Source organism: Bombyx mori, chromosome 24 (genome assembly GCF_030269925.1).
Source record: "Bombyx mori chromosome 24, ASM3026992v2".
In the NCBI taxonomy this organism is placed as follows: Eukaryota; Metazoa; Arthropoda; class Insecta; order Lepidoptera; family Bombycidae; genus Bombyx; species Bombyx mori.
In genome coordinates, this window is record NC_085130.1 from 2,930,944 (window position 1) to 2,957,986 (window position 27,043).

The 27,043-nt window shown below is 39.9% G+C and overlaps 1 protein-coding gene across 4 annotated transcripts in view; it reads right to left on the reverse strand.

Annotated features, from left to right (window-relative positions):
* Positions 1 to 27,043, reverse strand: part of LOC101746513 (serine/threonine-protein kinase Genghis Khan) — an 80,497-nt gene that overhangs the window by 14,535 nt on the left and 38,919 nt on the right. For 3 of the 4 annotated variants that reach the window (XM_062675644.1, XM_062675645.1, XM_038020152.2), the window contains exons 23-40: positions 26,757 to 26,861; positions 26,295 to 26,397; positions 25,588 to 25,828; positions 24,893 to 25,011; positions 15,685 to 15,788; positions 14,273 to 14,323; positions 13,655 to 13,789; positions 12,602 to 12,706; positions 11,920 to 12,087; positions 9,743 to 9,837; positions 8,633 to 8,759; positions 6,953 to 7,093; positions 5,610 to 5,817; positions 5,331 to 5,494; positions 4,447 to 4,639; positions 2,539 to 2,730; positions 1,809 to 1,901; positions 516 to 635 (exon numbers count right to left, since the gene is read on the reverse strand). In XM_062675644.1, coding sequence (XP_062531628.1) covers positions 516 to 635; positions 1,809 to 1,901; positions 2,539 to 2,730; positions 4,447 to 4,639; positions 5,331 to 5,494; positions 5,610 to 5,817; positions 6,953 to 7,093; positions 8,633 to 8,759; positions 9,743 to 9,837; positions 11,920 to 12,087; positions 12,602 to 12,706; positions 13,655 to 13,789; positions 14,273 to 14,323; positions 15,685 to 15,788; positions 24,893 to 25,011; positions 25,588 to 25,828; positions 26,295 to 26,397; positions 26,757 to 26,861 — 2,464 coding nt within the window. The remainder of the gene's footprint in view (positions 1 to 515; positions 636 to 1,808; positions 1,902 to 2,538; positions 2,731 to 4,446; positions 4,640 to 5,330; positions 5,495 to 5,609; positions 5,818 to 6,952; positions 7,094 to 8,632; positions 8,760 to 9,742; positions 9,838 to 11,919; positions 12,088 to 12,601; positions 12,707 to 13,654; positions 13,790 to 14,272; positions 14,324 to 15,684; positions 15,789 to 24,892; positions 25,012 to 25,587; positions 25,829 to 26,294; positions 26,398 to 26,756; positions 26,862 to 27,043) is intronic. The other variant, XM_038020154.2, reaches the window with a different exon arrangement.

Below are 27,043 nucleotides of genomic sequence, written 5' to 3' on the forward strand. Positions count from 1 at the left end.
ATGTATGGAACATTCTAGATAATTCTAGGGATGTGGTATCGGCTATAAAAGTGTTCCAGATATTGCACGCAGTCAGTTACTACTCGCAGCGAAACAGCGAACGGATCATCTGAAGCGAAGCGGAAGAAGTGAATTGAGAATTTTAAAGTGTTTGTGAGTGTTTTAAGTGCTCTAAGTGTTGAATACAGTGTTAACTTGTACTTCGGCAGAATTTTTATTTATCCAGAACACCAGCGCGTTTTTTTTAATTGTGGTTGCTGGAGCCCATAGACATCTACAGCGTAAATGCGCCACCCACTTTGAGATATAAGTTCTAAGGTCTCAGCATAGTTACAACGGCTGCCACAACCTTCAAACCGAAATGCATTACTGCTTCACGGCAGAGACTCACAAAAGGTACTACCACCAGAACACTACATTCACCGCGGCTTCCACTCTTCATCTGCCCGGACGGTTATCGGTTCTTCACCAGATACGACTGACCTGTTATTCACATTACATTACATTACACTCACGGCTCATGAGCGGCTTCAGGTAGACGATGTAGGGGGCGGCGTCCCCAGAGAAGGGGAAGCCGTTGTTGCCGCCGCCCACGCAGATCAGCCAGCCAGACGTGTCCAGGGGTCGGGCGTTGGCTGGAACACGAGACAAGAACTAGTGAGGACCAGTGAACACTGAGCCCTAGCGGACTGAGGACTAATATCGAATGATGCGAATGTATCAGTGCTCGGATCCCTAAGACATGTACCAATTTTTAAATAGCTCCACCCCGTGGACCACTACGGTCCCCCCCCGCTCCAAAATAAACACTTGGACTTCGTTCACAGATTCAAACAATAACAATAACTAGAGGTCCCGTAGTAGTCGAAATTCGACTATAATTAATTGGAATTGTAAGTTTGTACACTATTATTATTGTATTTTATACTTCTATAATCACAAATTTCGCCAAGACTACACTATAAAAAATATTAACAAAGACGAATAATATTTAATCTATTCTCAATTTGACAACAGACGCCAAGAACAAAAGTTTGACAATAAATAGTATGCATGCGTGTGTGCGTCAAATACATGGTATGTAGTATGTGTAATGTTTTCTTTATTGATTTAATGTATCTTTTATGCATTATTTTAAAAAAATATTAGCATTGTGCACTGCTTCTCTATATTCTCTATAAGTGTGGGAAATTTCATACTCCTCCGTCCGCGCAATTTTCGTAAAAAGGGATACAAAGTTTTTGCTTCACGTATTAATATATAGATAATTATCAGTTGAATACATTTTGAAATATTCCATTCAACTGATACTTACTTCGAACCGACCATTATTATTATTGTTATTATTTAGTCCGCAAGTGAGCCACGGTACAATCGTTTAAGTACCGACAGTCATAACGGTCTGTTAATGCCTTCAGGATGCTGTTAGGGCTGACCCGGACCCGGCCAATCAGGGATGTGCACCAGGTCGTATAGAAACAATCGACTCGTGCGTCGGCGAACGTTCCCGACGCGCTACAGAACCGAGGCAGCCCCGACAGCACCCTGAACGCATCGTTGTATTGGACGCGTAAGGCGATTATGGGAACAAACCCCCAACCCCCCCCCCCCCTTTATAAATAACACAGTTATGTTTTTTTTATTTATTAATTAAATAAATATTTACTAACAATCACGCCACGTTAACTGGTCCCGTGATAAGTTCGTAAAGAACTTGTGTTACAGGAACCAGATAACGGAAATAAATGTAAGATTTTTATTAAACACATACATACATATATTTAATAGACATAATGAACTCTACTTACGTATGTTGATCGTCTGCACCCATTCGCTCGTTTCGATGTCGTATATATCGATGTGTGTTTGCGTGAATATGAGGAGGTGCGACTCGTTTATAGCTGGAACACAAAATATTTACATGTCCGTTAATAAATTCCGCTTTAAAAATTAATGGAAGAGACGAGAGACCTGTGGTTTGCGTGAAATACGATATGTGTAAGAGGGGAGTGAGCGAAGATATGGTATATGATCGAGGAGTAAGGAAGGGAAAAGACTGGGAGAAGGGCAGGAGAATTGCTACTTGTACAGTCATCATGCATAACTGCATGGACGCAGTTTTAATTTATGATGTGTGTGTACGGCCCGACGGCCTACCTGGTGTTAAGTGGTAACCGGAGCCCACAGACATCTGCAACCTAAATGCGTCACCCACCTTGAGACATAAGTTCTAAGGTCTCTTCTTAGTATTAGTAAGTTACAACGGCTACCCAGGGATGCGCTACCCACCTTGAAATATAATTTCTAGTCTCTTCTAAGTATAGTTACAACGGCTACCCACGGCAGAAATGGGCGGGGTACCAGCAATTACGCAATTTAAATTTTTATGTTACATATGTATATATTTAAATGTATTTATGTATTTTTATCAGTCTCTGGTACCCATAACATAAGAAATACTAAATTGGGACCGTGCGTGATTTGTTCTCAGTTGCTAGTCGCGGTGAGGGGGCCGAGGGGGGTTGGGGGGTGCGGTACCGTGGTGCGTGGGGTGCGCCGTGTACATGAGCTCGGCGTCGCGCGCGCGGTGTCCGTGCCGGTCCACGTACAGCGCGAGCGTGTTGAACACGAGCAGCGTGTCCCCGGAGCCGCCCACCGCCGCGCAGCACAGCGGCCGCGCGCCAGAGTGTGACAGGAACAGATTCACCTGGTTGTCCGGATGCACCAGACCTGCAAGACGATAACCGACATCATTATTGAAACGAAGTTCCTTATCGCGCGTCGCGAAACGGGAGCTAGACGCAAAAAATTAAGACTGTAGTGCAACGTTCGGGGAATCGGGGTAAATTACCCCAAATGGGGTAAAATGAAATTTTGGGGGGTAAAAAAATGACACTTTTGTGAGTAAAAAGTATATATTGAAGTAAAACTTCTTTAAAATCGTTGTGATTTCAAACTCGATGAAACGAAATGAAAAGAAACAATAATATTTTTTTTTCAAAATTATCATGTGGTGAACGCGAGATGTCAAGTTGTGCGATTTGTTTTATTTTGTCTATTTAGTGTTTCTTCAGATTTAAATGTGTAATAACGGTGGTTTATTAACTGTTTAGTATCTGTGAAAGTGCACAAATGTGGGAAAATGAAACAAAAGCCGCTGGACGTAACATCTCGAGATCCTCCAAAAAGTTTACTGAAAAAATCTCAGTAAACGATCACCATTTTACTGAAATTATATTTCATCCCATATCATCTCATCTCATTTCATTTAATTTCATCCCAGTTGATTAATGTCTCAAATTAATCATCTTCATTTCATTTCACTTCATATTATCATCTTCCATAAAAATATCCCATATTGTATTATCTCATCTTATTGAATTTCATGCCATGTTTTATATTAATCAACTTCATTTCATTTCATAATATCAAATTTCATAAATTAAAAAAAAGATATAAAGGATTAGGCATAAAGATAGTATGATACCTTTGCCTTTCCATTTGGAAAAATAAAACTACTACTGTCTCTTTCTATATATCGATGTGCAATATTTATTGCCTGGTACTATACATAATTTTATATTTTTAATTAGAATTACGATTCTCTATAAACTTGGAAAGAGAACAGAATTAAACCTGATTGGATCTCGTCTCGAAGAATTGACAAATATATGCGTTTTTTTTCACTTATTTATATAGAATGTATTTTGTGCGTTGTTTTCGTAAACTATAATGCATCATTATTGGAACGAAGTGCCTTATCATGCATGGTTTCTTCTTCACCATCGTCATGAACAAGTGTGTTTGAGTTTTATAGTGGAGTGAACCGGTTTTTTAAAAATATAGAAAAAACCGGTTTTTATAAAAATCGATAAACACCGATTTTTATTCAGGAGACCGATTACGATCCCAAAATAAATTTTCGACCGTTTGATATATGTGCGTAACCAGTAAGTGTTGGTGTATAATTTAGGGATGATCGATATTCATCGATGATAAATAAACATCGATGTTTAGCAGAAAAACATCGATGTTTTGGTTTCGATAGCATCGATACATCGATATTATGAGAATAAAATATTGAATTATCGAAACGTCCATATATCTTTTAGGGCCATCTAACGGTGGATGTACTTTTTAGCTAGCGAGTCCAACTATTTTAAACTAAATGACACTGATTGACGTAATCGAAGTAAGACGTACTACATAAACACAATATGAAATTAAGAAAATGTTAATTGTGAAGTGTGATGTCGGAGTCAAGTTTAGTAATAAGTAAAACGTAAATTCTAATTAATATAAAAGTATAATAAATGAAATAGTTTTATTTCCCACCAAAAACATCGATTTTTTGCAATCGATGTTTACCGTACATCGATACATTTAAATCGAGGTTTTCCTAATATCGATCATCCCTAGTGTGAGTGAGGTAGGGTGTGCACTGACTGCGCGCGGGCTGGTCGGCGTCGCGGCGCGGGTGCGGCAGCGCGTGGCTGGCGAACCCGCCGCGGTACCCCAGCACGAGGCGCGCGGCCGACAGCTGCACGCAGTACACGGCGGACGGCGCCCGCAGCTCCGCGATGCGCACGCAGCGCGCCGCCGTGCGCGTTATCTCGTACACGTTCACGATGTACGCGTTCTGGAACACGTTTATTTATTTATTTCATTGCTTAGTTTCGGTTCGAAGGGCGGGGCAGCCGTTCTAACTATATTTTTTTTTTTTGTGATTGAAAGATTACTGGTGGCCCGGAGGCCTTTCCAGCTTCACCAGGACAGGTGGGCGAGCAAAGGCTCAGCCTAAAGCAAAGGCTCAGCCTCTGAGACCTTAGAACTTATATCTCAAGGTGGGTGATGCATTTACGTCGTAGATGTCTATGGGCTCCAATAACCACTTAACATCAGATGGGCTGTGAGTTCGTCCACCCATCTAAGCAATAAAAATAAAAAAGTGATCTCAACAGAACTATTGTTTTCATTATACTAATCGTGTTATAATTTGACAATCGGGAATATCGGTAATTAATTAAATAAGGCAACACCGAGCCAATTTTCTAGCTCGTCGTTTTAGCGCGAGCTCTATAGTGTTCCGCAAGTTTCTCACAATTACAATATCGAACTTTTAGCACAAATGATTTGTAACGATCACATCTTTGCACTTATCTTTGTATAATGACGTCACAGATAACATAAATAAACACATACAGATATGGTCCATCCGTTATGAGCCTAGCTATTGCTCACACGTTGATAATTTGCGAGTTATTACCGATTTTAATATAACGGTATTTCGTCACACAAAAATAAAATGGAGCGCGGAAATCGACAGATACCTGTTTCTTGCAAAGAACGGCGAACCCGCACGCGCCGGCTCTGGTCGCGCCGGCTGCCAGTGTCAGCGCGCCCTTGGTCTCGGGGAGTTTGACACTGTCCACGTCAGCCTCCAGCGCGCGAATGGGGACCAGCCGCACGTGACGACCGCGACCGGAAATTGTAACTGGAAACGAAAGATGTATTTTAGTATTCGTTGCACTAGGCCCTCTGTACTTGCCGATTCAATAAGTTTAGCACAGCGGGTTATTGCTCGAGCAGCACGTGTAGACGCGACCCACCCAGCAGCTGCTCGTTGGGCACGTAGACCACGGAGTGCACGTGCGCCGGCCCCCGCTTGGGCACGAGCTCGCCCCGCTCCAGGTCCAGCAGCACGAGCCCCGCCTCCCCGCCCACGCACAGCCGCGTGCGCTCCAGGATGCAGGCGCACAGCGCGCCCCGCAGCGCCGCGCCCGCGCCGCTGTCCGCCACCGTGCACGCGCTGTACACCTGCACCGATAACACTCTTAGAACTGTCATACTTTGGACATATCGCCAGAAAGAGAGCTGACAATCTGGAAAAACTGCTGGTAACAGGCAAGGTATGCGGGAGAAGGCACAGAAACAGAAATCCAATGCGCTGGTCGGACCAAATACGCTCCACTCTCAATACCTCAGCCCACGTTGCTATCCACACAGCCGAGGATAGGCAGGAATGGCGCAGGATAATGCAGGAGAAAGTTATTAGAGGAGGCCACGACCCTCAGCACTGAGGATTATCGACGCAAGGAGGAGGAGGACACGACGCGACTTTTTTTTTTCTACATAAGCTGAGAGCCTTGAGAGGCTATTTCAGCGTAACCTTAACTAGTAGGTGAGCTCACGGGGCTCTAACCTGACGACGTTGCTAACACTGGCCCTAGCAAGGGCCGTGCTTCGCAGAATCTACCACCAGATCGGAAACGCGACCCACTGAGAAGATCCTGCGAGAAACTCAGTGGTCTGTCTCTGTGGGTTAATTTACTCGTCGAGCCCTTCGTCGCAAGCGACGGGTTCGATAAGAACGATGACCGGTGCTTGAGGTACCTAAAAGCATCGTTAGTGGATCGGGAGGATCCGAAATGACGTGAAACTCAGCTGGGGACTTTAATGGTAGGTAGCACCTTGGCTCTGACCCTGACATTGCTGACCTCCTTGAGTGACGGTAACCGCCTACCTTCAGGTGGGCCGTGTGATCGTGTGTAAACAAAGGCAACAAAAAAAAACTTTGACAGTACAGAAAAGTCACTTAAAAAGCCGGTATTAAATACAGACATTCATTTGAAAATTTACTTTTAAATACATCAAGATTGACTATTCATGACAGACAATGAAACAACTCTGCCGGGGGGGCGGTCCCCGAACGCCACATATAGTCAACAACTCTGCCAGGGGGCTGTTCCCTCAGCGCCACATATACTCTACAGCTCTGCCGGGGAGGCCGCCCCCCAGCGCCACATATAAACAACAGCTCTACCAGGGGTCGGTCCCCCAGGCCCCACATATAGTCAACAGCTCTGACAGGGGGCGGTCCCCGCTACGCCACGTATAGTCTACAGTTCTGCCAGGGGGGCGGTCCCCCCTAACCCACATATAGTGAACTAACACATTTGTCGGGCAGGTTGTTCCGCTTCAGTATCCGGTGCAGCTCGCTGAGCGCGACCACCCACTTCGTCTTCTCGGAGTCGGACTCTGCCAGCATGAGCGTGTGCGAGCGCTTGCCCCCCTCGATCTGTGACGTCGATATCTGTAAATAGTGAACAATTTAAATTGAGCTCCCTGTCGGGCTGGTAGCCGTGACCTTCATTGCAGAACCGGGTCACGGTTCGAATACATTCGTTGCAGTATCCCTATGAAATATAATTGTTTTTAAATTTATTCGTACTTCGAACATCTATTAAAATGTACGTTTGTATTTATTTATTTATTATTTATTTGTATTTTTTTAATGGTGGTAGGACCTCTTGTGAGTCACGTTTTAGATGTCTATGGGCTCCAGTAACCACTTAACACTAGGTGAGCTGTCTGAACAACTTCCACCCACAAAAGCAATAAAAAAAAAAATAGGGGCCTCGAGTAACGGTTCATCTTAAGCTCTTTCTAGTGAAACGCGAACTTGATACGTACTCACGGAGGATCTCCACGACGAAGGCATGATAATATCGTGTAATAATAATCAAGACCACTAATGTGTATGCTTTCGCTGAGGGACCGGCGCCTCGAGCAGATATTTAGACTCGAACAGCGGGACAATGGTGTGGCAATGGATGGCCACTGCGCCCCTGCCATTGCGGTCCCTGAACAACGGTCACCACCTACCCTTCCTCGAACCGGAAGCTGCTTATGAAGGCAATTGTTTCAAATTCAATTTGAAAACCGAAATCAAAAGGATTTTTCTCGAACCTTCCACGATGAACCTATCAATAATTAATTACTTTTTTTTTTAATTACGAGTACCTGGTAACTTTCCCTTATAACTAAAGAACGTATGGGATGGGATTATTTTAAAACTCAAAACTCAATCTTTACTTAATTTAACAAGTTTTATTTTAGTACTTTCTACGATTGACGGGAGTCACATACGTAATTTGAAGGGAGTTTCTAGTTCGAATGAAAACAACTGTTTTGTCCCAGTGTTGCGTTTAATACTACCTTATCATTACAAATTACATGACTTCTATGTACTACACTACAATTAAAGTGACAAGAAAATAGACTGTAGAACAATAAACCAGAGAACAACTAGCAAAACTAGTTTAGAATGCGTTATTACCAGTGGTCGGAGGAGGTAGATTGATTTTATATACTTGCGTCAAGATATTATAATATGGACATGCCATTTATCCATAATGAGAATTTTTTTAATTTGACAAAACTTATTTTTAATCCTCATCTGATACAATTTCTATATTTATGAGATAAAGTAACAAAAAGCCCTGTCTAAGTTTTGTCTCATACTGACAAGCGTCATTTCTAATTCAACAGAAAGGGACAAAATACGGTGTAACTATTCCAAGGTGTTTTTGTATTAAATTAAATACTGATTTCTTTCACCATTAGCTAGCACTGGTAGCGTAGATTAATATTATTATAACGTTTTTCACCTTAAGCCGATATTCATGCTAATTTCAAAATTCTGGAACAAATATCATAATAAATATGAAGTTCCAGTATTTTGGAGGCATATCCATATTATCCAATACGTTTGACGTCAACGATCTTAAATCAATCTACCTACTCCGACCTCTAGTTATTACCCTTCGAAATCGCTAAAATAAACACTCACCCTAAATATACAGGGTATGTCCCGTTTGCTGGCGTGTATGACGTCAGAATCCTTGACTGACGTCACGCTGAATTCAGGGTCCCTCATGTCGAGGACCTGGCTCACGCAGACCGACGGGAGAGCGTTCCTGTACGGAGGCACACAACGACACTGAATACAATTGAACCGACGTAACTAACACAAGCCTGACATGCAATTTCCGACTTTACGGTATACGTATGAAAGTATATTTTTCTTTGTCTCCACCTTATCCCACTAGGTGGGGTTGGCACAGCGAATTTTTCTATTCCATTCTATCAGCCGTCACCTCAACACTCACTCCTCTCTCTCTCTCATATCGTCATTCACACACTCCATCCATGTCTTCTTCGGTCGACCTCTTCCCCCTCTACCTTGCACTACCATTTCCATACATCTCCTAGTCACATGCGTCTCCTCTCTACGCGTCACGTATTTGTCCTACCGCCAGTAATTACGCAAATTATAATTTTGCGGGTTTGATTTTTATTACACGATGTTATTCCTTCGCCGTGGAAGTCAATCGTGAACATTGGTTGAGTACGTATTTCATTATAAAAATTGGTACCCGCCTGCGGGATTCGAACACCGGTGCATCGCTCAACACGAATGCACCGGACGTCTTATCCTTTAGGCCGCGACGAATTCATTTTTACGACTACTTTAACCCTTCCTCTGATATACTCATTCCTTATCTTGTCCATTCTTGTCACTTCACACATCCATCTCAACATTCGCATCTCTGCCGCGTGCACTCCTCTTTCATGCTTTACTTTCGTCGCCCAACATTCAGATCCATACAGCACGACAGTTTTTTTTTTTTTTTTATTGCTTAGATGTGTGGACGAGCTCAAATTGATCTAATGATCTAATGATTGTTTTATAAATTTCCCCTTTTAGGAAATTTACTGTTAGGACCTCTTGTGAGTCCGCACGGGTAGGTACCACCACCCTGCCTATTTCTGCCGTGAAGCAGTAATGCGTTTCGGTTTGAAGGGTGGGGCAGCCGTTGTAACTATATCGAGACCTTAGAAGTTTTAAAATATTTTTTTTGAAAATACGTATCAAATTGCAATGGGTATAAAAACTCACCGATCTTGTGATATGTCGTACAGGAACAATTTGAAATCACATACAACTACGAATTGCCGCATCCAACCTTTCTTCACTCCCCCCGGCTTCGGAACCTGGTAATGAAAAAAAACATTTGAATTTAAAATACATAACTATTTTGTAAGATTTGTTCTAGGTCAGAGGAAATCGGTCTTAGTAATCTAAGTACAGCTTCACTAGCGATAGAAGGGTTTGCGAACCCGCCTGGGTAGGTACCGCCATCCGGCCTGCTTTAGCTGCGAAGCGTATTCGAAAATATACTTGTTTCATGAACACGGGTTTTTTTATAATTTATAGATCTGTAATTTTTAACAAACATGAAGTTTTAATATATATCAAATGCTAATTTAGAAATAATAAAAAAAAACTTTATTAATTTATTGATTCTCTTTTAGCGTTACCACTGAGTGCTTCTAGCACAGAGATTTATTTTACAAGTATAAGAATTGTATATTATTTAACACTCTCCTTGATCGATTTTGGCCGCGGCCACCACTACAACATAGACCTATATAGTAGGGACACGACATATTGTTCTATACGTACAATTGCTTATATAAATAGCACCCATTTCGAAGGCATATACGTAAACATATATCTATCTCGTTCTTACTCAGCACTTTAACTCGCAGGAAAACAATATAACAGTATTTCAGTGCGTACATAAAATGAAACATGAATATACGTAAATATCTCCGTCTCCGTCCAATGAGGCCGAAAATCCGCCATGTTTAGCGCGCCAAATGTCATTGTCACGTCAGTTCGGCCGTCTGTTTTGGGTTGTACATTATTTATTGACTTTGATATCGATTTAATATGATTGATTATATAAAATTTCATAATTTATCATGCTTAAAACATACAAAAATAATAATTAAAACGTATTTTATAGGATCTCAAGAAAGTCGATGCCCTAAAACTATTATCTATATGTATTTAAATTCATTAGGGAGCCCTCATCCGAAAAATCCATTTTTCGGTCGGAATCTATTGAACATGACACTAATCATAAATACCACTTTAAAATATGTCATCAAAACATATTTAGACATTCTGTTTAGATATTTCGGGAAAAAGGCTACCAACAAAATCTCTTCGGAACTATTTAAATAAAATAGTTTTATTCCGCAGTGAGTAAAACACTATTGTAAATTCGTTAAATATTTAATAATTAAGTGATTTTAGAGAGGAAGTCACAAGGAATGACGTTTTTAATAATGAATAAATGTTCTGTAGGTGTTTTTTTTTTCACGCGGTCCCTTGATAAGTTTAAAATTTGAATCACTCTCAAGCGAAAGTGATTCAAAAGGTGCGGCGCACCTTCCTTGGGGTGCGCTGCGGTAGTGTGTTACGGACTTTAGAGTCAGCAAAACAATTAAAATAGATTGTAATAGTCTAAGAAAAACACGTACTCAAAATACGATAACATTTAGCATGCTAGAAATGGGCAGATGGCACTGTACTACGCCATATCTTTATGTTTTGCGACAAACGACAATTTTATAAAATCAGTGTAGCAACTTTTAAAAATCATCATATCGTTTACTTGGCAAATTCGAAGGACGAACTTGTCTTAGATTTCACCCATCTAAATCATATCATATTTGCACATAACAATATACCTACTTACTTCCCATTAAAGTATAAATTCTACAAATAAATAATACTCAACAATATTTAAAATAAAATGAGCCAAGAACGTTTATCGATAAAACCTGATAACATTGAAATCTTTTGTACAGCACTAAAACCGCCATGTTTTGTGGCCAGATGACGTCACAGTGGCACGAACTTTTGGTTGACGTTTCATTTCCATAGGTTTCCTACTTCAGTGCACTACAATTGCATTTCTAACTGTCACGGTGTGCTCATGTGAGACTAATTTTTTTAAGGATTTTTATGACTTGGTAACTAAGACCTTTAAGTAAAGTCTTATATTGATTGTAATGAAAACTATTTTATATGAAAAATGATATTATGAAATGAAATGAAGTTGATTAATATGAAACATGGCATGAAATGAAATGAGACGAAATGAAATGAAATAACATGGGATGAAATATAATCTCCGTAAAATGGTGGTCATTTGCTGAGATTTTTTTGGAGGATCCTGAGAAGTTACGATAGCGAGTTCCAATGTGGCGGTGGTGGTGTACCTTGACGTATCCCTCGTAGGCGGTCCCCTGTCCCCGCGCGGGGTCGATGCCGAGCGGGCGGCGCGCGCGCGCGGGCGGCGGGCAGCGCGCACACAGCAGCGCGCAGCACGCCGCGTGCACGCCCACGCCGCAGCGCTCGCACACCACGCCCTGCCGCGTCAGCCCGATCTGTCCCCCGCCGGCAACCACACTCATGTCACGCACGGCAAGCAGACGCCGTCCTCCACATAATCATACAACTAGACCAGCCTTTCCCAAAGTGGGTGGTAACGCCCCCTTGTGGGCGCTGTAAGCCTGAAGCGGAGCGGTAAGAGATTCCGAAAAAAAATGGGGGCGTTGTGTAGAGGCTTGGGAGGCGATTTGTAATTTCATCTAGGAAGACTCTTGGACACCGAGTGAGCTCTTGCTATAGTGGTTTTTAAGTAGGTGAAAAGATGGGGACGCTAAAAAATAATTTATTCTCAAAGTGGGCAGTAAACAAAATAAGTTTGGGAACCCTTGAACTAGAAGAGCTTTGCTCGGTTTTTTTTAAAATGATAAATTGTGTTTTTTAGAAGTTATATTTAAATACGATTTGAGCCCAGTGAGCTTACGTTAGGGTGAAACTGATATAGCCTCTCAAGGCAATCAGCATAGGTAAAAAAATTAGTTCCGATAGTTGGTTCTTCGCATGAGAACTCACCATCAACGACGTGCAGTGATTACATTTGGTGGGGCTGCTGAACGTTCTCACGAGGAACTGGTGAACCTTCTCCTTGCCGGGGAGGGCTGGCCCGGCCGAAGGGTCCTGGGGACGAAACATTCGACATTTACAATACAGATGTCCGTCACTAGACCTATCCTTCCTCTATCAACATTGAAATAAGAAACGATTGAAGGATTCGCCAGTGAGATTAGATTTAGATTAGTAGTAGAGATTAGATTAGATTTAGATGAGATTTTTTAACTTTTCGATCGCGTAAAAGTTAACTAAAATGTGTATGCAGTTGGAACAGCGCCCCTAGTGGCAAACGTACGCAAACGATCCAACTCCATACAAATTTGAGTTAACTTTTACGCTATCGAGAACGTTCAAAAACTCGCACTAAGCACACACCGAGAATGAGCAGCAGCGTTTTTTTTTATTTCTTTGATGAGTGGACGAGCTCACAACCCACTTGGTCAACGGAGCCCATAGACATCTTTTTTTTTTTTTTTTGCTTAGATGAGTGGACGAGCTCACAGCCCACCTGATGTTAAGTGGTTACTGGAGTCCATAGACATTTACAACGTAAATGCGCCACCCACCTTGAGATATAAGTTCTGAGGTCTCAATTATAGTTACAACGGCTGCCCCACCCTTCAAACCGAAACGCATTACTGCTTCACGGCAGAAATAGGCAGGGCGGTGGTACCTACCCGTGCGGACTCACAAGAGGTCCTACCACCAGTAATCTAAGTATTTTATAAGCGCACTGTGATCGCTACCCGGCGCTGACTAGTGGAAGGGCGTGTTGTAAGTCCACACGGGCAAGTTCCTCCCTCCTGCCCATTTCTACCACAAAGCAGTTATGGGTTCCGGTTTGAAGAGTGGGGTCGGTCGTTGCGCTAATCAACGTAGAACTCGACCTCACGTGTCGAGGTGGGTGGTTCATTCACCGTCTCATGTCTATGGGCTCCGGTAGCCAGGTGCACGATGACCTCAATCACGTGACTACGAATTTAAAAAAATTGTCAAACAAAAATGTACACTAACACATTGACTAACGGTCGACATCTCGCTGGGCGAGCTCTTCGTGGACGCCGGCGAGGAGGCTCTCGGACCTTCCATTTCATCTTGAGACTCAACGGAGCCACTCAATACTCCCGACTGCTGAGATCCGTACATTAGCTGCAACAAAACTTTCATGTCAAGTCATGAAAAAAAAAACAACTAAAAAAGTTGTAAGACTCATGTATGTATGTATGTAATTATACCCAAATCTATATATATAAATGAATTGCTGTTAGTTAGTCTCGCTAAAAATCGAGAATGGCTGGACCGATTCGGCTAATTTTGGTGTTAAATTATTTGTGGAAGTTCAGAGAAGGTTTAAAAGATAGATATATATATGAAAATACTCAGAATTAAATAAAAATAGCAGTTTGGTTTTTCCTTTGATGTGTCCCCCGTCGGACGGATTCCTTTGGTTTGTTTTAAGTTTATTTTATACAAAATTTTAGGTCTTTTATTTATCGATTGAGGCACTAAAAAGTCTGCCGGGTCAACTAGTTACCAATTATTATATTTATATTTTCTTAAAAATAAGATTTACCATCAAAAACAGAGGAAGCAAAAAAAGAAACAAAAAATGCAAACATTAAATTAATATACCTTTGCGTTACAAAAATGTTGTGCATTCCTGTAACGGGCCTGCAACGACATCTGTGCGAGAAATGAGAAACGTGTAAAGCAAAATAAAAAAATTAATTAAATAAATAAAAAAGAAGCAATGTATTACTATGAACTCGGTTATTATGGTGATGAGACGGTAAGATTGTGAAATAAGACCAGATAAGACAATTAGATGGCGCTGGGTTGCTTAGTAAATCTACGCAGCATTGGCATCGGACGCGAGGCCGCAATGAATTGCAAACTTATGACGTAAATTACTAAACAAAACTAATGCTTGTCGTTTTAGAACATGTTTCTCGAGCCGGCAGTGTATCGTGAGAGTAGCCGAATATGCCCCTTTTTCTTTCTTCCTACCTATTCTAGTAACCTCTAGAGGTCATAGTAGATTCTCAGAACGAGTAGGCCAACTCACGAGACTCTATGCTGACGACGTTGCTAACAATAGCCCTAGCAAGAGCAGTGCTTCGCAGAATCTACCACCGGATCTGAAACGCGACCCACTGAGAAGATCCGGCGAAAAATCACTAGGCTATGACGGCCGCACGTCACATTTTTATCTACATATATTCCATTGAGTGCAGTGAAAAGAAAAAGTTAGAAAAAAATTTTTTTTTTTATCGTGATTTTTTAATTACTATATTTTTATTGTATTGCAAAGTTTGACAAGAGATTCAAGACTGTTAATGTCGGTTTTCATAAAGGCATTAATGAGTTTTTCAACAGGCTCATCTCACGATTTAAAACGTTCCTAACGTGTTATCTGGCCAAATTTCCACTAAATCCTTCAATCACCGATTAGTCACAAAAATAATAATTGACAAAATACATTGAATTTAATTTTACAAGAGGGTATTTTCCAATGTCGTCTAAACATACATTCCTTAACAAAGTTTCTATGACGCAATGTTATAACAGTATTAATTTTTTTTTAGTTCAAAATAATTTAGTATTGGTCTTCTGTATACGTCAGTTAAAGACATAAATAAAAAGACTACTGTTACGGTTTTAATTCACGTTAATTATAAATACAAAATGATTTTGAATTGAAAATATGTACTGACATTTTCCAGACAGATTTAGGTTTTAAATATTTTTCAATAAGAATCGTCCTCAGAAATCAGACGATACCCTTTAATTTGATGCTGTAATAATACCTTGCGATTGAAATTTTAAATAATTAAAAAATTATAACATAAATTATAAACTCAAGTTATTTTTCTGTTAGTTAGTTAGCAAAATGAAATGACAAAGATCTTACGCTATATTACATTACACAAAAAAAACTTTAAAAAATAAACCAAAATGTTTAAATAAAAATGTACAGTCGCGAACAAAACTCTTAACCAAATATTTACATTAATATGTTTACAATACATACAGTGATAGCGTACCTTTTGTTCGTTGATAGCCGCAACGTTGTCGTAGTGCCTCTCCGCGGGACCCTCCTTCAGGAACTGATCAAGATAGCTCATCTGTGACGATGGACGATCCAAGACTGGAAACGGTACACATCATTGAGCATTTTGCGCACACAGTATGTAAATTAATCACATTAACACGTTCACTGTCATGTAGGTCACCGATGCCCTACGCGGCGCTCTGAAGTGATTACGTCGATTTCTGTTACTAAGCTTTTTTTTATTGCTTAGATGGCTGGACGAGCTCACAGCCCACCTGGTGTTAAGTGGTTACTGGAGCCCATAGACATCTACAAAGTAAATGTTCTAAGATCTCAGTATAGTTACAACGGCTGCCCTATCCTTCAAACCGAAACGCATTACTGCTTCACGGCAGAAATAGGCAGGGTGGTGGTACCTACCCGTGCGGACTCACAAGAGATCTTACCACAAGTAAGCGTCTGGATTGTCTAACTTTGCCTTTTTTGTTTGTTAACGTTTTAGCCTTTTAGGTTTCTTAGAAATACGATTCATTCGCAGTATCTACGGATGCGTCTATGCCAGAGTCTATTAGATATTCCGGCGCCTTAATAAGAAGGACCATTAACAAGATCAATTCTAAGGGAGCTAAACATCCGAAAAAGGCTCTCTTCCATATATGATGGGAACGTGTTATGAGTTTCTTCGGACACATCATGCGGTCTCCCAGACATGAATTAGAGAAGCCCATAATTGCGGGCCGCATAGAGGACAAGCGCGCCGTGGGCAGAACACCAGCCAGATGGTCAGATCTAGTAAGAGAAGCACTTGGTGGTAGTCTGTACCATGGGGTCCATGCCACCCGTGGTCGAACACAGTAGAGGAACGTCACATGTGGTCGCGATCCTCAGCAATGAGGGAAGAGAGAAATCGATATAATTACTTCAGTGTGCCGCGTAGGACACCGGTGACCTACATGATAGTCAACGTGTTAATCACATCTTTCGAATTTAAGTGACGCACGAATTTCGTTCATTACGATCCTTTATAATTATTTTTACTCTAAAACCGTCGAATATAAATATTACATGTAACAAGTATTTACTTTTATAAATGCTTTTATCTCCTTAAGTAAACATAGAGTAATATGTAAACATATGATTGTGATTCTGATTATATTACAAACTATCGCAAGTTTCAGCGCCACTTGATTCTAAAAGATGCAATACGTTTTGAGGTTTTGTTATCCAATATATATATATACATATATAAATATGTGTATATATACATAGAAAAAAATATTTAAATAGAAGACAAAAAATAAACACATAAAACCAATCCCAACCGAAACCGACATCACAAGTTTTAATACTTATAAAAAAAATAAACACAAAATACATTTTTATTATTATTAATATGGTATTGTAATGTCGCGTGCAAAAATGTAAATTATTGACTAGTCGAGTTATTTATTTTGTATTGCAGTCTTAACTTACAAAAAAAAAAACAGAAAAAATAATAACTGTAAATGTTTTAAACGTATTTCTATTGAACCACTTTTGCACCCGACGACACTTATGACGTTTTAGTCAATTTAAAAAAAAAACCAGGACTATAGACATGCACAATGGACGGGACACTGTACAGATGAAGCCCTCTATGAGTCAACACAAACAACTTATCTCAAATTTGGTGAAGATTGTTAAATGATTCATAAATCATTTTAATCATTATCTATTTTTTTCCTACCTATGCTGATAGCCCTGAAAGACTATATCAGCTTTTCCTTGACGTGTAGGTGAGCTCACGGGGCTCAAGCCTGACGACGTTGCTAACACGAACCCTAGCAAGAGCAGTGCTTCGCAGAATCTACCACCGGATCGGAAACGCGACCCACTGAGAAGCCTTTTTTTGAGAACTAAGGTCATTCACCCTTTGAAATCTGAATGTAAATATCATTATTACAACTTCCAAAACGGTTGTCTGTGCCGACTCGATCTAAGGATGTACAAAAAAATAATTAAAGATAATTTACAAAAAAAAAAAAATTAAAACAAGATTAGTCAAAATACCTAGGGCATATACAAACAAGTGTTAAAGGAAAAAAAAAAACAATCGCTCAGCGCGTTATGTCGCATCGTGACCGAAAATGTGATTACGAATCGATCTTAATCGAAGGCATCATCGATTTTAAAATCGATTAACCCGTTTGTTTTGTTCACGATTACGCGACAAGCACAAGCAAAAGCGAAGCTGTTTTCGGCAATGAAAAAGAAAAATGCCTTTTAGATCCGAATTCAGAGAACTTCATCGCCGCTTGACTATTTAAAAACACAATCGATAATTTTCAACTTCACTTAAACACAAATCAATTAAGTGAAAACATTAAAATACTGAACATCTCAAGCTCATTTAAATCTATTTTTTTTGTTAACAGTACCCAAATAGCTTATTATGTACTGTTAACGAAACAGTAATTTCCAAATTGAAATATTTCAAACTTCAATTAAAAATAACAAGTCAAGTTCCGGTACGACGATGAGGCAATTTCAAATTTAAAAAAAAAAAACATCGACAATTTCCCTTTTACACTTGCTCGTATTTACAATGGAGTGATTGATTACACAAAGAAACTAATTTACTACGTAGCACATGGACAAAGAAAAACTTACACCTTAAGAAAATTAATCGAAACAAAATCTGTTGGCTCCATCAGAGTACACTCGAGAACAAAAAAATTGTACAGTCGCCGAAAAAACACTATTCCAATCAGTTCACGTACTAACTAACACGAAATAGGTACAACAATTTGTTGAGCGCACACGCTTACCGCCTCTCGATCCTTCATAGTACTGTGACAGAAAATTAACTTGAAATGTCAACAACAACATTACTATTAACCCTTCAGGGCGTAACTGGAATAGCCTCTTAGGTTGCCAGCGAATAAGTAGTGAAAAAAAAACATTACTTGAACTATACGTGAACGATTTCGAATCCGAATCTGTGTGCTTAGTGAGAGTTTTGTAACGTTCTCGATCGCGTAAAAGTTAACTCAAATCTGTATGGAGTTGGAACGTTTGCCTACGTTTGCCGCTAGGGGCGCTGTACCAACTCTATACAAACTTTAGTTAACTTTTAAGCTATCGAAAACGTTAAAAAACTCGCACTAAACACACTGAAGTCTAGACAAAGTTTACACGATTAAGTCTGACTGTGTGTTGTGACTTTCATTAAATGATCAAATTTGATCATCATGACTCAAACCAAGTATTTTATTAGTCACTTTTTTTTGCTCTTTTGGTATACCAACAGACAATGTTTCTATAGTAGAAGTGAATAATTAACCAAAAACACAATCACAATGACCACTACTGGGTAGAGGGCGCTAGTTTCGTTTAAAACTAAAAACATAACGAACCGTTCTCTTCTTTGGCGCTCCAGTACGATTTCGCCGATCCTTGTCTCGCTGCGTGCGCACAACTATTTACTTAATACGTATTACGTTTAGAGTTGAAATTTCAACGAACAGAATGGTAGGATAATATTTTCTGCCCTGTCCCTAGGTATTAAATTAAATCTTAATCCAAATAAGGGGCAAACAAATCTATACTAATATATAAAACTACAGTGGTTTTTACGGCGTGACTAGGCTCGATAAAATCCGTAACGAGTACGTGCGTGGAAGTCTAGGTGTACGGGACATCGCCGACAAGATGCAGGAGAGTAGGCTGAGACGGTATGGTCACGTGAAAAGGAAGCCACCTGACTACGTCGGAAATTTGGCGCTACTGCTCGACCTCCCCGGTCGGAGACCCAGAGGCAGACCCAAGACAAGGTGGAGGGACGTAGTGCTGAAGGACAAGAGAGAATGCAATGTTGCTGACGAGGATGTCGAAGACAGAGCGAAGTGGAGGAGTAAAGTCAGGAAAGCTGACCCCACCACCATGTGGGATAAATAGCTGGGAAGAGAGAGAGAGAGAGTGGTTTTTACGGATGTTCCGTTATAACTACTGAACCGTGCATCCGATTGACTTGAAACTTGGTATCCATGTAGAAAATACATGTACTTAATGGATAGGCTAATATTTATTAGAGTGTTGGACTCCCTACACCAGTTGCAGGGGCGTTAATGATGAGAATCTTTGTGGGGGGTGAGAAATAATAATGTTAATTTTAAATGCCCAGCGAAGCGGACGGGTACAGCTAGTAGCTAAATATAGTTAGACGAATGAGGTTGGATATCACGTAAACAGATTATTGAGAAACAAGATAGGCAGTATGATATTAATCAAAGTTTAAGTAAGCTTTTAGCTTTTGTCAACTATCTCACAACGTATTGCGACGTGTGTTCCAATGAATATATCGAGGAGCGAAATACTATTTGTTTTAAGCAACATTTATCTTTGTGATTAAAACTGCGTTTTATTTGGTACTAGCTGACTCGGCAGACTTTGTAGTGCCTCAATCGAAAGACCTAAACTTTTGTATAAAATAAACTTAATAAAAGGAAAAACAAAATTGTTATTTTTGTTTAATTCCGAGCATTTTCATATTTATCTACCTTTTAAACCTTCTCTGGACTTCCATAAATAATTCAAGTTGAAAAATTAGCCAACTCGGTCCAGTCGTTCTCGAGTTTTAGCGAAACTAACGAACAGCAATTCATTTATATATTTTATATTAGCATCAACAGTCCGATGTTTTTAATTGAACTTCATTCAATCAAATTTACTCCATTCAAATAATCAGTTATTTGTTGAAGAAGTTTTTTTTGTTATTATATATTTTTTTCTAATTTTAAACTTTAAATGGCTCTCCTGTACAAGCTGCTAAAATGTCGCTTAAACCAAATAGCCTTTCATCCCTCAATATCATCCTATACAAACATATCGTCTTTTCGCATTAAAAGTGTACAATTTTCAAAAATATTCAATTGAGTTAATATGCGAAAACATATGGTATCACAAGTATTTTTCTCATAGATACTGTTAAAAGAGCGTAGTTTAGACGATATATCAAAGAAATTACACCTAAGCGAACAGGGCAGAGAACTTAGAAAAAACAGTCTTCATACAAAAATGGATATTCACACTTGAAATTCATTAGAAATTAAAGTAAAATAAAATAATAAAAAAACAATTTAAAACTTCTTTTTTTAATAACTTATGTACGTACATAATAACATGTGTACAAAGTTCATTACTAGACGAAAAAATAATAATAATCAAAATCCGTATACAGGATGTATTCTGATGAAGCATGTAAGTATTATTGGATGTTTTTAATATCACCACCATGAAATTTTGGCGTGATATATCATATACATATGTTATATGATATAAAGAAAATTATACATAATATATTATAATATATATAAAAAAATTTAAAGCACTCATCAATCCACCCTGTATACAATAACTATGCATGTATGCAATGATTAAAAAACAATAATATTTAAATGCACTGTATATGAGGAACAAAAAAGTTTTTATAAAATAAATTTAAAACGCAAAATAAATGTATAACAAATCGAATAAAGCATAGTTTATGTTTTAGAAATTTTAAGGCCAATCAGTAAGTCGATTTTTGTATCGAATGTTGCATCGTTAATTTTAAAGGCTTAACGAAAGGGCATCGGTAGAGTAAGAGGTAGACCTAAGAACAAAATGGAATCAATGGATGGATTGCGTCAAAACGATATGTGTATGAGGGGAGTGAGCAAAGAAACGGTATATGACAGAGGAGTATAGAAGGAAAAAACATATTGCACCCACCCCAGGTGACTGGGAGAAGGGCAGGAGAATTAAGCGACATCGATAGTGGGATAAAAAATATCGATAACAAAAAACTTATGTCTAACAATAGACTTATATTCGTTTATAAAGAAATTGCGTTACACAAGGTATATTGCCACTGATCATATCCATCACATTGGCTAGATTACTGATTCTAGGGGGTCTTGGGAGCCCGCGTGGGTATTCAGTCACCCACCATCCTGCCTATTTCTACAGTGTAGCAATAACACGGTTCGGTTTGAATCGTGGTGCAGCCTTTGTACTACAAAAACAGACTTCTACTTAGAGATCTATAATCAATAGGCCACCCACAACATACCCATTTCAATCAAGCCTTCTCTATAATACTTCTTTTAGTAATGATAATTTCAAGTACCTACATTATCGTAAAAATAATGAGCTAAAATTTCTCAAGACTCTGGAACGTGTCAAACGTAATGGTTCATGTAACTTAATTGGCCTTGAAATGTAAAAAACAAAAGCACTGAGATTCTAACATATTCTATTAAATTAAAAGAGAAATAAAATGAATTCCTTACGAACTAAGCAAAATAAAAAAAAAAAACAGCGAACCTGCATTGTGATTTAATAATATCAATTTAATTTTATTTATAACACTTGTGTGCGTGATTGTACGGAGTACCGCCACAAATAAAATACATTCCGATATCAATCGAAATCAATAAAATTGTACAAAATCATTTCAAATTAGCTATTATTATGTTTCTTTTTTATATTTAGTAAAATATACAATAAACTTTGGTATTCATATAGGAAGCATACGAGAAATTTGAAATGATGGTAAAAACACCCAAAACTGAGTAGGCGTCAAAATTTGCATTGCAACATCGACTTCGATCACACAAACACACACACACACATTTTATCATCAAAACCATAAGATCAGATAATATCGCTTATCTCATAATATGAGTACTGCTTATGATTCTTTTTCGAACAGGAGAAGCAAATACCTACATACAATCTAAAGATTTTGTCAAATACATTATATGTGTATGATGAGTCCAAGAACAGCTTACGTGTCTATGGAAACACCTAAGATCCTAAAATGAAAATTTGACGTGCGCGAATTTCGAAAACATTTTCTACAAATAGCAGCTCACGGTTGAATTTCGTTCTACAATATTACATCGGACATATGACCTTATGCTTCTGATGTGTTACAACAGTGGTACAAGAGCAATTGATTCGTTCACTGGGGGACTAGTTCGAACTATTGAGGTCGTACAAATATAGCATACTTTGAGGCGAGTTCGGACTGTACATGGGGAGCTTAGCTCTGAAGGCAGCTGTGTCTGTCTTTATTTAGCAAGTAGTTATTTCAAGTTAGATTTATGTACGTCATAATTGAGGGCGTCAGCACAAAAGTGGCTTATGCTTAAGACAGTTAGGATGGAGATAGTGAAGTTTGAATTTACTTTGACACTGCTTCGTAGGCATAAACAATACGCGCAAAAATAATGTTACTGGAGCCCATAGACATCTACAACGTAAATGCGCCACCCACCTTGAGATATAAGTTCTAAGGTCTCAGTATAGTTACAACGGCTGCTTCACGGCAGAAAAGAGGCAGGGTGGTGGTACCTACCCGTGCGGACTCAGAAGAGGTCCTACCACCAGTAAAAGAACCACCAGTTTACAAAGCCTTCTGTTACCTATGGGTGAAACTAGGGATAGGCTGGTTTTGCATCGAAAAAATATTATGTTTAATAAATTGCAATAAATAAGCACCACAATGAAAAATTGTGGGTTAGGCCACTTTTTCGCTGACCGCCTCAAACATCTATCTCACGTTTTTGTTGAGCGGGCCGCGCGTGTGAGTAGCACAGCTATATATCGCACATACGTGGCACACGTGAGTATTGCTCTAATACAATTCTGTTCTCAAACTTTTTTATAGCGGAATTGACATTTCATTTGAAAACATTAATTACAAAATCTCTAGCAGATTTCTTCGTGATTTCACTTTTTTTTTCTTTCTTTTATAATAGTCGCAATAAATTACAATAATTGAAAAATATAATTAAAAAAAACGATTAGATCTTTCGATTGATTCAAATTAATATTTAATAAAACTTCAATAAAAAAAAAAAGCGTACAACATATAAAAATAGCTATTCGAATCTTTGGCGTTTTTTTTTCATTTCTTTTTCAGACTAGAAAACCGTTACATAGACTAGACAGCGTTCCGACGAAATTAAAGACAGTGAAAGACGGAGAAAGAAGATATAAAAGGTAAAGATTTGACATAAAGAATAAAATATCGAACGACACACACAAAAAAAAAAAAGAATATCGTCATAATACATATTCCCTAATACAAGGGATAACAACCAATTTTTATATACAACAGTACAATTGAGATTTTAAATTGATTTAAGAAAAAAAAAATACTAGATTATTATCATATCGTTAATAATATCGGTCGTATCAATCGTATATCTGATGGTAAACCAAAATGGCCACGCCCCATATACATGACGTCACTCCCAAAAACAATGGTATGTACGGCCTCAGCCAAGTCCGAACTGAATGGGAAACGAAAAAAAAAAGACACAATGCAGGAACGTCAATCGAACAAAATAGAACGTTTTTCAAAAATAAATGCCACAGATAATACATTCACGTTTACAAAAGAAGCGCGGGCGGCGGTCGGATCGTTTCTCAAAATGGCCGCCGCCGCGAATTTCACAATCACAGTAATTCATATATTTTTTTAAGCCAATTCCATATCATAGATATACAGATTTTTTAATCCGTAAACATATATTTTTTATCAACATAGCCAATATACAAATAAGTTTAGAACCACAGATAAAATTTTATTTTGAATTGTTTTTTTTTTTAGAGTCCATAAACAAACGCCATTACACATTTCAGTTTTCGCATTTCGAACGTCGTTATTTTCGTTTTTTTCGACGCGGACGACGTTGGACTTTGTGTCGGGAGCCCAAGAATCCATTTTGACGTGATTTTTGTTTGTTTGTTTTGTTTTTTTTTTGTTTTGTCGTCGTTAACGTGACGATATAACGCAACGGTAACGCGTGTTTGGATGGGATTGTGCGGTAACATGTAAGGAAAACAAAAAGAAATGGTGCACTAAATATACATTATCCACTTACAGATACGTGTCAAATAAGCAAACGGTGTATTTTTATAATATAATAAAAACTTTTGGTGGTGCAAACATGAGATCCCGTCTGTGAGGTATAAGCTATTATGAAGACTTACTTGCTATGCCATATTGGTAACCTCGAATTTTAATAAAAAAGAAAAACTTTATAATATAAGCTAATGAGCCAAGATGAGACACGGGGCTGGAGTCAGCGTCGGTTGACCGCAGCGGCCGAGGGGGCCCAGCGGGGGGCTCGACGGGGGGCGTAGGGGGGACACGTGCGAGTACTCACAGGAGTTGCCAGCGGCGTGCGGGGCGTCGAGTCTGGCCTGGAGGTCCCGCGTGTGCTGCTCCTTACGCTTCAAATCGTGCGCCAGCGAGTCTAGGCGCTGACGGGTCTCCAGTAACTCCCTGTTGTGACAAACTTATTGTTAACGTCTGTTCTATAGCTGGTGAAATCGCGAATCCCGCCTCATCTAGATCTAAGATAGGTTTTAGTCGTCGTGGCCTAAAGGATAAGACGTCCGGTGCATTCGTGTTGAAGCGATGCACCAGTGTTCGAATCCCGCAGGCGGGTACCAATTTTTCTAATGAAATACGTACTCAACAAATATTCACGATTGACTTCCACGGTGACGGAATAACATCGTGTAAAAAAAATCAAACCCACAAAATTATAATTGCGTAGGACATCTTGTGAGTCCGCACGGGTGGGTACCACCATCCTGCCTATTTGTGCCGTGAAGCAGTAATGCGTTTCCGTTTGAAGAGTGGGACAGCCGTTGTCCCGTCCGGCCGTCTGGTGAAGCGCACCACCACCCGAAGTGATGACCACGACCACTCTGCCAAGAGTGCATATGACTGAGACGAAGAATGGGCTCCAGTTACCACTTAATACCAGATGAGCTGTGAGCTCGTCCAGCCATCTAAGCAATAAATAAAAAAAGTCCCGCCTCATCTTGATCTAGAATAGGTTTACAGGTTTACCTCTGGCTGGCTAGTAACTCCGCCCGGGTTCGACTGAGCTCTTCACTGACGACCTGCTTGGCTTGTATCTCAGAGTGCAATGAGGACTGCAGCGTGAGTATCTCCATCTTGTCGAGTTTCTGCGAGCGGCGGTTCCTCCAGCCGCCCCCTGCTTGGGATCCCACGGGGCCCCCCCCCGGCACCCCCACGGGCCCCCCCACGGCGGGGGACGGGGGGCCGGGCGACGAACGGGATACACTCGCTGCGGTAACAAATCTCGTTAGGTTATCTAAACGCAACAACTGTTTCAACGCTGATCGAAATTCGCGTGACTTGAACGATTGGGTTACATTACAGCATCACAGTTCAAAACATTCCAATGACGTATTGAAATCTTCCTTGTAGATCTTTCGTCTTAACTTAAAACGAAGTCTCTAACTTAGAAATGATCCGGTCACTCGTCGAACCCAGCGCTTACGACCAAGGACTCGACGAGCGAATTAACCAACACAGACACAGCCCACTGAGTTTCTCGCCGGGTCTTCTCGGTGGGTCGCGTTTCCGATCCGGTGGTAGATTCTGCGAAGCACGGCTCTTGCCAGGGCCAGTGTTAGCAACACTCCGGTTTGAGCCTCGCGAGCTCACCTACACGTTAGGGCGAAGCTGAAATGGCCTCTCAGGGCTGTCAGCATAGGTAGAGAAAAATAAAATCATTTCTTTTAACTCACCGTGCTTGAGGAAGTCTAGTTCTTCGGTCATTTTAGTGGCGAGCGCCTGGAGGTACCCCCGGGCCTCCTTCTCGTCGGCCACCCACCGGATGATGTCCGCTATCTGGGGGACACAAGACCGGGACACATGAAACGACATCAACACATGTTTTTATAGCTGGTAGAACAGCCTTAGGATTGTCGATAAGAAAAAAAATTGAAAACAGTTTATCGATAAAAAAAAAAGACGAATTTTTAAGACGTGAAACGAATTTAAGCCTTGAGCGTTGTGAATATGGTTCAATTTCGAACAGCGGAGATTCTAATTACATAGTTGGACCAACAAGGGGTGTCACGAATGCTCCCAGACAGAATCGTACATTTGTCTCGAAGCAGTCTTGCGGCCCGACTTGAATGGAACATCGGCTACACAACACAATTGAATATCGGACCTCAATTAGCCCCCGTGAGCAGTGAGGGTACCTGTGTCTCCCAGTGCTGCATGGTGTCCCTCTTGGCCCGCAGCTCGTCCAGCTCCAGCTCCATCTGGCGACGCTCCGCCTGCCAGCGCCGACCGTTCTCCGCCATCTGAAATGGAGTTAAGAGATCTGAACTAGGAATTTATATTATTTACTAATAGTCGCCCGGTAATCGAAATTCGACTATAATTAATTGAAATTAAAAGTTTGTACACTATTACGATCCTATTTTCAAAGACTATTATACTTCTATAATCACAAATTTAGCCAATACTATACACTATAGAAAAA